The sequence below is a fragment of the Tenrec ecaudatus genome, chromosome 13, assembly GCF_050624435.1.
Source record: "Tenrec ecaudatus isolate mTenEca1 chromosome 13, mTenEca1.hap1, whole genome shotgun sequence".
Classification (NCBI taxonomy): domain Eukaryota; kingdom Metazoa; phylum Chordata; class Mammalia; order Afrosoricida; family Tenrecidae; genus Tenrec; species Tenrec ecaudatus.
The window spans coordinates 122,238,144-122,249,757 of NC_134542.1; the positions used below are offsets into that span (position 1 = coordinate 122,238,144).

An 11,614-nucleotide genomic window follows, 5' to 3' on the forward strand; every position below is an offset into this window, starting at 1 on the left:
TGTCCATCTACTACCTTAATACTAAACCTATAAATACATGCACGTAGATGTATTTCCCAATCATATATATATATATATATATATATATATATATAATATATATATGCCTATATTTAGACCTCTATAAATGCTCTTTGCCTCCCAGTTCTTTCCTTTATTTCCTTTTACTTTCCTCTTGTCCCACTATCATGTTCAGCCATTATTACCCTTGAAAATCCCTACTAGTCCTCTTACACCCTGCTCTTCACTGATATTGGATCACTTGTTGCTCCCTTGTCCCTGGTTTGTTAACACTACTTGTCCCTGGTTTCCTTTCCCCCACCTCCCCTTCTCCCATGTCCCCCCGGAACTGTTGGTCCGGTTGTTTTCTCCTCCAGCTTGCGTATCCAGCCTCTCTTATCTAGATAGACCTCCAGAGATAATTATATGCACTAAAACAAGACACAGCAAAGCAACAGTGACAAAAATAAAACCTTGTAAATAGTTCACTTCTCTTTGTTGATCTTTAGGAGTGATTTCCCCTCCCCCAGAAGAATTTTCTTCATTGGACAGCTCTGAAGCTACAGTTCCGGGAGAGAGATATGTCTGATATGAGCACTTGGAGCAAATGAAGTGGGTGGAAGAGAGAGTGGAGCTCATCCTGACCCACCAAGCCTTAAGAATGATACTCCTGCTCAGAGCAGCCAATGCAGAGAGAAGACCATATGGCCAACATCCGTCACTAACCCATACCCCTACAGGGGACAACACTGGAGACACTGGAAATTGCACCTGGTCTGACCCTACCACACCGAGGCAAAACACTATGGGCATGCAACAGAACAGCAAGGAGAGCAGAGCAAAGAAGTCCCGAGGGAGGACTCAAAATAGACCTGGCACCCCATCAGACTCAACGCTAATGCCTAGTGTTTAAGGACAATAAGATCACTTCTATAGGAGAGTTCAGTATTCCATGGGATTTTTGTCTGCGTAAATTTCTTTCACGCTGTCTGAGGTGATGTGTTACATATTCTCCCAAACAGCAGCCTTCTCTTTAATGCCTCTGAAATGGGCATTGTAGCAATAGGAGTTCTAAAATGGTTGACAGCTTCTCCCCTCCTCAAACTATAGTTGTAGGACAGAGTCAACCGTCAGCCTCAGCCCTGATTCATGCGAGGCAGAACTTAAATATACTGATACCCTCCAGTACTTTTCCACTTCTGACACCAGTTATCTTTCCCACAGTCCTCTCCTTCTCAGCTCATTAATTGTTGCAGTGGCCATGTACAGATTACACAGGTACAAGTTTTATTAAGTAGCAGAATATAACTTGGTATGAGAATCAATAGGCTACATATTAGGATTCATATTAAAGAACCATGTAAGCGAATTTGCTCTTCTTCAGGGCAGGCCTGTCTCTCTGTCCGTCTCAGACATTTTCCCTGAAGGTAGGTTCCTTTCTCAGTTCTATCTGTTTAGGCTCCTCTCATCTCCTTGGGGTTATCCTTCTCTTGATCTTACCTGCCTGTCCCACTATCTTGCCTTAAAAGCGCTTTCTGGACCTGTCATCTTTGGCTCTGTCACTATGTCCCTCTGCCCTGGTCATTATCTCCATTGGTACAACTCTTGACCCCTGATTATTACAGTTCATTGTGCAGGAGCAGCAGTAGACCAGTCCTTGTGAGGTAGAGGTGCAAGATGTTCCATGATTTGCTCTGCAGCATCTCACAAAACCAAATAGCCATCAAGTAAATAAGTCTGCAGGATGTGGAGACTGGTGAGTCCCAAATCCATAGGTCAGGTGTCAGTCTGGAGGGTTGTCCTCATGGATGTGTTTGCCAAGGCTGATGAACCAGATCATCAGATCGGACAACAGTCCACTTCACTACAAGGTGAAGTTGTAGTATCTGGTCAGAGAATAGGTTGCAGGGGTTGAGGGACCCACATTGAAAGGTCACCGAGCAGGCTGTTGGTTCCTGGAGTGGAGGAAACTCTCAAATCAGGTCTCATGGGTGCTCCCAGTTGCAGGGATATCAAGGACATGGCTCATGCATTTCTGGAACCTGGCAACCCATGGATTCATTCTGAACTCTGTGGCTGCAGGAGCAACAAAACCAAATCAACAGGTCAGATTACAGGCCAATGTCTCACTGTTTCTTCTCAACCATACCTGCAGGCAGTTCTCTCTCTCTCCCTCCCTCTCGCTCTTGATATGATGACTTCATGGGCCAACCTTGTACCTCCATGCCCAGGCAAGACTAGGAGGGCTCCAGAGGTCGAGCCAATGGCAACAGAACTGGGAGGGGCCCATTGGAGAGCATGTGATGAAATGTGGCAGGTCAAGAGGAACTTGTCATTACAGTTAAGGCAATACTGTCCGAAGGTAGTTGAGAGGAATTTGTCCTAAGATAGGCAAGATATGCTTGTCCTTAGGTGACCTCTAAGAGCTTAGAAAGTTGTTCTCCACTCAGGAAGGAAGATTTTGCCTATGAGCTTTCTGATCTTGGTCCTGATTTGTTGCTTCTTGGTCCTGATCCTGAATTGTACCTTTTTCATTAATGAACCACTTTCATCTATGAGCTTTGTGTGGCCATAGAAACGGATTATCACATCCAGAAGAGAGACAAAGAGTGGTGTAGGTGGAATGACTTGTGTAAGATCTGAGGTATGTTTGACCTCCCACCTGTAAACTAAGCCTGATAGCTCGTGCCACGGAAGGTTCAGAGCCTTGCATAATGGTAACAATGCTAAGACTCCTGATTCCATTTCCCAGCGTACTGCAAACTTGTTTAATATAAACTGGTATCGTTTTATGTATTGTGTACCATTTTTAGCTCTTTCAGATCATTTCACTGCTACTCAAAATTCTAATTTTATGAGTAGGTGCATTATTGTTGGGGTATGATTGTCCGCAGCACTCAACGGTCCACAGGAGTGACTTTGATTGTGGGAAATATCAGAGAGAGACTGACAGCAGTGCACAGGGGTTCCTCATACCATGCCAGGACTGAGAGAGTGAATATATTTTTCAATGGATATATATAATGTAGCATAGGGATCTTTCATAAGGCATGCATGTCACACATTTAAACGTATACATAGTTGATGGATAATGTCATAAGCAGGTAATATAGTAAACAAGCAAGGAGGTAAGTCACCATCTATCTGGACCTAGTGTTAGTTGACCTCAAACCCCGTATCCCCACCCTGAGCCATGCCCAGGGCTTTACGATGTTTATGGTGGGTTGACTATAGGACCTCATTGCTCTCATCTACAGATAACCTTCAGGCATAGTGAAGTATCCAGACCCAGAAATGATTCTTCTACTGTGATAGCTTCTTTAAGGCTGCTCCTTAATGGAGTGTGATTGGGCTGCGAGGGGGCAGTAAGAGGGGGGAGTCTCACACACACACACACACACACACACACACACACATTATTTGGCCTGGAGAAAATGTATTTCAAAACATTCGTATCTCAGAACCATGGAGATCTTTCTCTAAATAGGACTTGTTTTCCATGCTATAGTTGAAATGTAAAAACAAAGTCAAATACTCTGTACCAAATCTTCAGTTTACCACACATTGTTGAATGCACTATCATAGAATAGTTTTTATTACTGCAAGATATTTTTTGAAATCTTCAACCAGAAATACTTTATTAAACAGACTCCTTTTACTACAGGAATCACTGACATTCAATGATGTGGCTGTAAAGTTCACCTGGGAGGAATGGCAGCTCCTGAACCCTGCTCAGAAGACCCTATGTCAGGAAGTGATGTTGGAGAACTATCGCAACCTGGTTTCGATTGGTGAGGAGAATTCCTACCTTATGTGTTAAAATCTTTGCATAAAATTTGGTTTTCTCAAAGAGGGCGATTCTCATTGCATTCTAGTTATGGTACTAGGTTAGTGGTACAGCCTTCTACCCTTGAGAGAACACCCTTTATTTTGTTGCTTTGAGCATTAGTTTTTCCAGAAATTAAACATTTTGCAGACTTCACACACTTAAGCTTAATTTTGGTGTCTGAGGTTCTGTAAGTTCTCATCAACTGGTTATCTAGTTGTCCCCTCAGAAGCTTTCTCCCAAGTAGAACAAGGAGAAAACTGTGGTCTGTACTAGAAAAAAGCCATAGTGCAGTTTTTCAGGTGCGTGAGCAAAAAACCTTAAGGGGAAATGGCTGGGCGTACTGATTTAACTGGGAGCAGGCCTCACATACACAGTAAGTGTCAGATAGTACGTTAAAGTGTATACTTCTTTGAATGCGAGACCTTACTTTTCCTAGAAGTTTTGAGAAATATTCCTCTAACTCTTCTGAGATTAGATTTCCATTTATTTAATTTACAATATTGTACATTTGTTTCCACAATTTTCTTTCTTGAAGATTCTCAAGCCTTGCCCTCTTTCATGTCCTTCTACCTTACTGTGAAACCCATCGTGCAGGTCTCTCTCCAGTAGCAGCGCCGTCTTGGATCTTGAGCTCCCACCATAAAAGTTCTCCTTTGTGTTTCCTTAGCTTCCCCCTTGGAGCTTCTCTAAGTTTTGGTTTCCATTTTCTCGTTTGTTCTCCTAACCCATTAAAGTTTTCTTCATTCTGGTGATACAAGTTCTTTCTGTTTTCTAATAGAGATGGTCCAATTTCCATCTCTGTTGGAATTAACTTAAGAACTATATTTTAGTTCTTTTTGTGGAACATGTTTATGACTTCTCATTTTTTCATTGTCCAAGATCATCTTCACAGAAGGAACATTGTTATCACCTTGGGATGTCTAAGCAGTATACCTTCAATTTTTTTCCACGGATTTTCTTTTTTTTCCTCAAAAAATTATTTTTTTCAAAATAATTTATTACAACTCCACTCCGGACAGACCTATGTACAAGCTTGAGCCCGACTACCCTGCCTAAGGGGTCTTCTTCTTTCCCCAGGCCCTTTGGACCTCCTCAATCAGGTCTTTCAGTTACTGGATCTCCTTGGCCAGTGAATGCACCCTCTCCTTCAGAGCCTCGTTCTTCTTCTCCAGCACCTTGCACTCACTGGCCAGGGCCTCCTGCTCCGCCCGCTTCTTCTTGTGGTACTTGGTGGCTGTGGTTTTGTTCTGCTCCATCTTTTTCAGCTTCTTCTCCAATTTCTCTCCCTTGACCTTTGCTGCCACTACCTTCTCTCCAGGAGGGTCATAAGGCTTAGAGCGAGCAGAGCCACCAAGAGCAGGTGAAGGCAGCAGTCTACTTGGGGAGTCCCCAGAGGTGGGGGGGCTGTGCTGGGGAGACGCCAGGTAGGGCTCTGGACTCAAGTCATTATCTGAGGGAGCATCATCCTCCTTGATGCATGGAGGGGAGACTGTGCTGAACGAGTGAGGGTCGGCCTTCCTGCCCCCCTCAAAGATGTCCACTTCGCTGCCGAGCTCTAAACTAAAACAATGATCTGGAATGGAGGTCATGGCCCCCAGGGACTCGGGAAGAGACTGCAGGAGGGTGAATGGAGCAACCTGGTCAGTGTGGGGACGACTTTCTGGGAGATGCCCAACTGGGTTCACTGCTTGGGGGGCTCCTTAGGGTCAGTCTCCTGGACCAGAGGATCAAAGAGATCACAGGTGTCATCCAATGTGGCCAGAAGCTCTTCAGGCATGGTTTCCAGGCCACCCAGACTCAGCAGGACATCGAAGTCAAACTCTTTCAGGTCCATCTTCTCCACCATCCAGTCTGTCCCGGAGAAGGCATCCTCCTTGCCGTAGTTGGAGGCATCCGACCAGTCAGCCACTGCCAGCCACTCGGAGGAGCCTGCATTAACTTGGTCCCTGGTGAACCCATGTGGTCAGAAGTGCTTGGCCACCTCCAGGTAGTCATCTAGGAGACCGAGGCTCTCTTCAGTCCCCAAACCCGACTGGTTGAAAGGGGACATCAAGTCCCCACCTAACACCTCGCTGTGCGTGAAGCTCATCTCGGTCATATCATAAGGCTACGCTGGAATTGAATAAAGTGCGGGATTCCAAGACGTCTTGGTCGATTACAGCAAGGCTGCTGCTGAGTTCCGTGAGAAGGCGCCATGGCTTAGGCTGCTGTGGTTGCCGCTGCAGAGCCTGGTGCTACTGCCGCCGCTGGAAGGGCCTACGTTGCCACCGCACTAATACGCCATGGAGCCTGTGGGAGGGGAGGGAGGGGAGGGAGAGGACGTCGCGGAGCGAGGCGTGTTCTACATCAAAGAGCCAGCGAATCCACTTGCAGGATTTTCTTTCAGGTTGTCTGCTCCTCTGATAATTTTGCATGTGGAAAGGACATTTTTAACATCTTACATTCTTGGGTCTTTCATTGACCTTGTATACTGCCTGCTCTGCAGTATGCCGTCCTTAAACCTGCCTCCTCCTAACATGTCCAATATGGGAAAGATGACCTTTGCTTCTCCTATAGAACTTTTTGGCTGTATTTTCCAGCACTGATTTTTTGGTTGTTACTCAAACAATGCCTTGCCTGTTCACTATTGCTCTCTTTTGTTTTCTGTCTTTTGATAGCCTTTTGGTTTCCATATGTGTGATGTTCCCAGTCTCATCCCATAACTCATCTGGTCTCAGCCATTAGTCTTCAGTCACCAGTCCTTTATTTCTCAAGTTTATTCTTTAGATAGTCTTGAAAGTCAAGTGAACAAGGCACTTTGGCTACTGTGGACTTCCTTGAACTTTTCTCCAGTTTCAACTTGGATTTGAGCAGTTGATGATCTGTTCTACAGTTGAGCCTTCATCTTGTTTTGACTGATGAGCTTCTCCAACATTTCTGTCTACATATGTGATTGATTTGATTTTTGTGTAATCCATTCATAAAAGTCCTTATGCATAGTATCCATTTCTGTTGTTGACTAAGGAATTTGCTATGAATTCATCATTAGTCTCAAACTTTTATTGTTAATGTTGTCTATCATTTCTATTACTAAGGCTACATTGTCAAACTACTGATATTGTTTCCAAATTTTTCTTGATAGTAGTTCACACATTCCATCTTACAATTATTAGTGCATATTTTCAGCTATTTTCTCTCATTTTCAGTCATGCTTTGTCACCCACTGAAGGTCCCCAATGCTTTGCTGCATTGACATCATTGCTGTTGTCTGGATTTAGGGAATTTAAAACCTGAGGGTCTCTTGTTCCAAAAGTAGATCAACAGGTCCTCCTCCCAGTCTGAATTTCTGGAAATTCCACTAATCTCTGTGCACCATGGGCAACCCTGCTTGTATTTGAAATCCTGAGGGGCTTTGCTTCTGTAATGACAGCACCATGCAAGACACTACAGGACAATACTGGAAGATGACTGGTTAAGCTAGGCTCCATAAGCATAAGGAATATGTTTGTGTACCGTAACGCCTTTTATAAAAATGTGTAAAAATGGAACATTCTGCATTTTTCACACTCCCAACGTTGTCTAGTACTGAGTTGTCTTTCATTAAAGATTGATAGAATGAATACAACTGATCTCTAGCAATTGAAATCAGCAGGTCTTACTATCCCTGTGGTCTTTGGGTCTCAGTGTCTTGCATATATTTACATTCTTAGTATATATTCATGGTCCTATTTAAGCAACTACCAAATCAATGTTCATTCATTATTTTCACACTAAATCTGGTTTCTACAGTCATTGCTTTTACCATTTGTATTGTTTACACAATTTTATTTCCACCATTGTCCAAGAAACATTAAGCATAGTGTTTTATTTGCATTCATTAAGAGTGCTGTCACTAAAGAGCTACCTTGTATCAATCAAGGGGTGTTTTCAAGGTTCCATTGTAAATGAAAATAATGAAGAGTTTCAATGTTCTGTTCTTTTATAGAGATCCCAAAATTTGATCATTTGCTCGATCAGTCACAACATGGAAGGAATGTCGACAGAACCGAACAGTTCTATAAATTTAATACATTGGAAAATATTCTTCATCAGCACAAAAACAATTTTCCTCGAAACAAAAATTATGAGATAGTTCGCATACATGAAAAAATAGGAAAACCAGATTTAATCATACAAGTATTAAATCAAAAGAGTAGTAGCGAAATAAAGAAGTTAATTGTGCTCAATGGAGATGAGGATACTTTTTCGATTGTTGAAGAAAACCAATTTTGTACAGAAGTGAAATTCTCTGTGTGTGAAAAATCCAGTAGGATGAAGTCACAAAGCATTCAGCATCAGGAACCTGACAAAGTTGAGAAACCAGGCATAGGTAATAAATGTGGGAAAAACTTCATCAAGGAGTGGTTCCTCTGTGAGGATGTACAAGATAAGACCTATGAATGCAGTCAGTGTGGGCAGGAATTCGACAAAGTGTTCAAACTCACTGCACATTGTCGAACAGCTCATAAAGGACAAAAACCATATACATGCTTGGAATGCGGCAAAGCTTGTCACAGTAAATCATACCTCCAGGAACATCAGAAAACTCATGTGGCAGGGATGCCCTGTGTATGCAGTGAATGTGGGAAAGGCTTCACCAGGAACAGTGATCTCAGTGCTCATCAGCGAACTCATAGTGGAGAGAAAGCCCATGTACGTGGTAATTGTGGTAAAGCTTTCAGCCAGAAGCAATGCCTTACAGCACAGCAGACATTTCACACAAGAAAGAAACCCCATGTATGCGGTGAATGTGTAAAAGCCTTAAGCTGTAAACAATCCCTTATAGCAAATCAGACATTTCACACAGGAATGAAACCCCATGTATGTGGTGAATGTGGAAAAACCTTTAGCTGGAAGAATGTTCTCACTGCTCATCAGCGAACTCATACTGGGGAGAAACCGTATGTATGTGGTAGATGTGGGAAAGCCTTTATCAGGAAGAATGCTCTCACTGTTCATCAGCAAACTCATAATGGAGAGAAACCCCATGTATGTGGTGAGTGTGGAAAAACCTTTACCTGGAAGCATTCTCTAACTGTTCATCAGCGAACTCATACTGGAGAAAAACCCCATGTATGTGGTGAATGTGGAAAAGCTTCCAGCTGGAAACGATATCTTACAGCACATCACACATGTCACACAGGAAAGAAACCCCATGTATGTGGTGAATGTGGAAAAGCCTTTATCAGGAAGAATAACCTCACTTTTCATCAGCGAACTCATACTGGAGAGAAACCCTATTTATGCGGTGAATGTGGAAAAGCCTTTAACAGGAAGGATGGTCTCACTGCTCATCAGCGATTTCATACTGGAGAGAAACCCCATGTGTGTGCTGAGTGTGGTAAAGCCTTTATCAGGAAGCATATGCTCACTGCTCATCAGCGAATTCATACTGGAGAATAACCTTATATATGCAGTGAGTGTGGTAAAGCTTTCAGCCGAGAGCGATCCCTTACAGCACATCAGAAATTTCACACAGGAATGAAACCCCATATATGTGGTTAATGTGGGAACACCTTTATCTTGAAGAATGAACTCACTGTTCATCAGCAAACTCATACTGGGTCAAAAGCACATGTATGTGGTGAATGTGGTAAAGCTTTCAGCCAGAAACGATTCTTCATAGCACATCAGACATTTCACACAGGAAAGACGCCCTTTGCATAACATGAACGTGGAAAATCATATCTGCCACTCAGGTATCCATCAACATGAGAAAATTCTTAATGAGAAAACTTTTCAATGGTGTAAGTGTAGCAAAGCTTTCAAAACCCAGGAAGCGGCTCTAGGGTTTGGCCTGGGCTTTTTGTGGGGCCAAACGGTTGTGACTTAAAATGTGGCTACCCAGTTTGTGAATTGCTGTCCCTCTACTGATGACCCACCATTGTGGGGAGAGGGAGAGGAGCGTCCAGACCTTCCCAGGGCACATAGGCACCTCATTTCTCTTCCAGCTTCCAGTGCCCAAAAGAGAGTTGGATCTCCTATTTCTGGATCACAGCTATACCAAGCAGTAGAGTGCCCACCCAAATGCCAGGAGTGCCTGCCCCACCTGCGTGCTCTTTGTTACACCCCACCCCCTACCCCCCGACAGCACAAAAAATAAGAATGAAGGAAATGGAAGACGTTTGGGGATAATTAGTCCAGATGACTTAAGGATCACAGCAAACCTCAGCCTCCACAACCCTGAGACCAGAAAAACTAGATGGTGCCGAGCTACCACTGCTAATTACTTCAAAAAGGATCACAATAGAGGGACCTGAGGAGAGTGAGAGTGCAAAGTGGAACAAAACCCCCAATCATAGACTAGGCTTACTGCTCTGATGGATACTTGTAATCCCAACAATGTCCTTTAGCAGCTTCACTCCAGAAATTGTACTTCCTCCTCTGACTCAGCTTTCAGCCAAAAAACATACAGACATGGAGGGGAAGAATAACATTCGAGAGGTACACACTCCACAATATTACCAAGTGTTCAAAACCAAAAGGACAGCATTTGCTAATGGATAAAACTCTTGAAAGCAGGAAGGGACAGGAAAGAACGATGAATAATTATGGGGGGAAACAGGGAGGGCGGAAGTGGGAAGAGTGCTTGTTTTTCTTGGGAACTGCAGTCAATGTACAAATTGATGAATATAAAACCAATTTACCCTGTAAAATTTTAAATCAGAATAAAAAATTCATAAAAAACAAAGAGCTCATGTCTCATCGATAATATGGAGGACAGTTACCATGTAACTGTAATGATTTTTACTTGTGTTCCAAAGTTTTCTTGACATAAACACAGAAAAATGAAAAAGTTTTAAATTCTGTCAAGTTGGGAAAGCTGTCCCTAGGGAGTCGTGTCACATATCAGTGATCGGCAGATGGAAAACCCTATCAATCTAGTGACTTTGTATAGGTCTTCTCTGGCTTCTCTCATGTATCATTAAACCTCAGTGGCATCCTAACTGATGTAGTTCTGGTGGGATGGCTTTTAGCCAGAAAGGAGTCAAGTGACAATAGACAGTAGAGTACAACAGAGAAACCATATGAGTACAGTGATTGTGGCAGTACGTATGCGTTTAGTGACTTTGGTATCAAATTATGTTTTGTTTTATAAAGCCCATAAGTTTAGCTGTGATTCACTAATTGGATAGGAGGGTTGAACAAAATGTCTTCCTCATTGTATGACTACAGTAGGTATCCTGCAGGAAATCATGAATACAGAGCCTGGGAAAGCCTGATAGACTCATCCTGTGTGTTTATACACATTGATATCAAGACAAATCTGATTTTACATTTGATGTCCCTTTTGATCCATGTTAATGTACTTTAAGTCTTAAAAAAAAAAGTGAAGAAAAACAACTCTCACCTTAGACCAAAAATGTGAATGGCCTTGCTATATCATGTAGAATGCATTGGAAAGTGAATTGTTGCAGATGCCGTTAGGTTAAATTATAACCCTTTACCCTCTGAGCTCCTTTTTGACTCATTTTAAATCTATTGTACTTTCTAATGTTCTTTTTTATATTGAATTTTATCTTTTAATTTGTTATTGGTAAATGTATATATATACATCTATACACACACAAAATCCATAATGCTTAATAGTGGTATTGTTGGATCATATGGGATTTCAATTTCTGGTAACTTAAGTAACCCCATATCGTTTTCCACAATGACTGTGTGTATTTATAAGTCCGACAGCAGTATATATGTGTTCCGATCTCTCCATGCCTTCTCCTTTATTTGTTTTCTGTTTCTTTGATTTGGGCTGGCATTGTGGGA

The 11,614-nt window shown here is 42.6% G+C and overlaps 1 protein-coding gene and 1 pseudogene across 1 annotated transcript; one reads left to right on the plus strand and one right to left on the minus strand.

The window, feature by feature from the left end:
• Positions 1-1,005: 1,005 nt before the first annotated feature.
• Positions 1,006-10,510, plus strand: LOC142424679 (uncharacterized). Its single transcript, XM_075530078.1, has 3 exons — positions 1,006-2,105; positions 3,665-3,791; positions 7,794-10,510. The coding sequence occupies exons 1-3, from the start codon at positions 2,028-2,030 to the stop codon at positions 9,248-9,250; spliced, it is 1,662 nt and encodes a 553-aa protein (XP_075386193.1). The 5' UTR covers positions 1,006-2,027; the 3' UTR covers positions 9,251-10,510.
• On the minus strand, positions 4,822-5,927 carry LOC142424680 (cyclic AMP-dependent transcription factor ATF-4 pseudogene; annotated as a pseudogene).
• Positions 10,511-11,614: the final 1,104 nt, after the last annotated feature.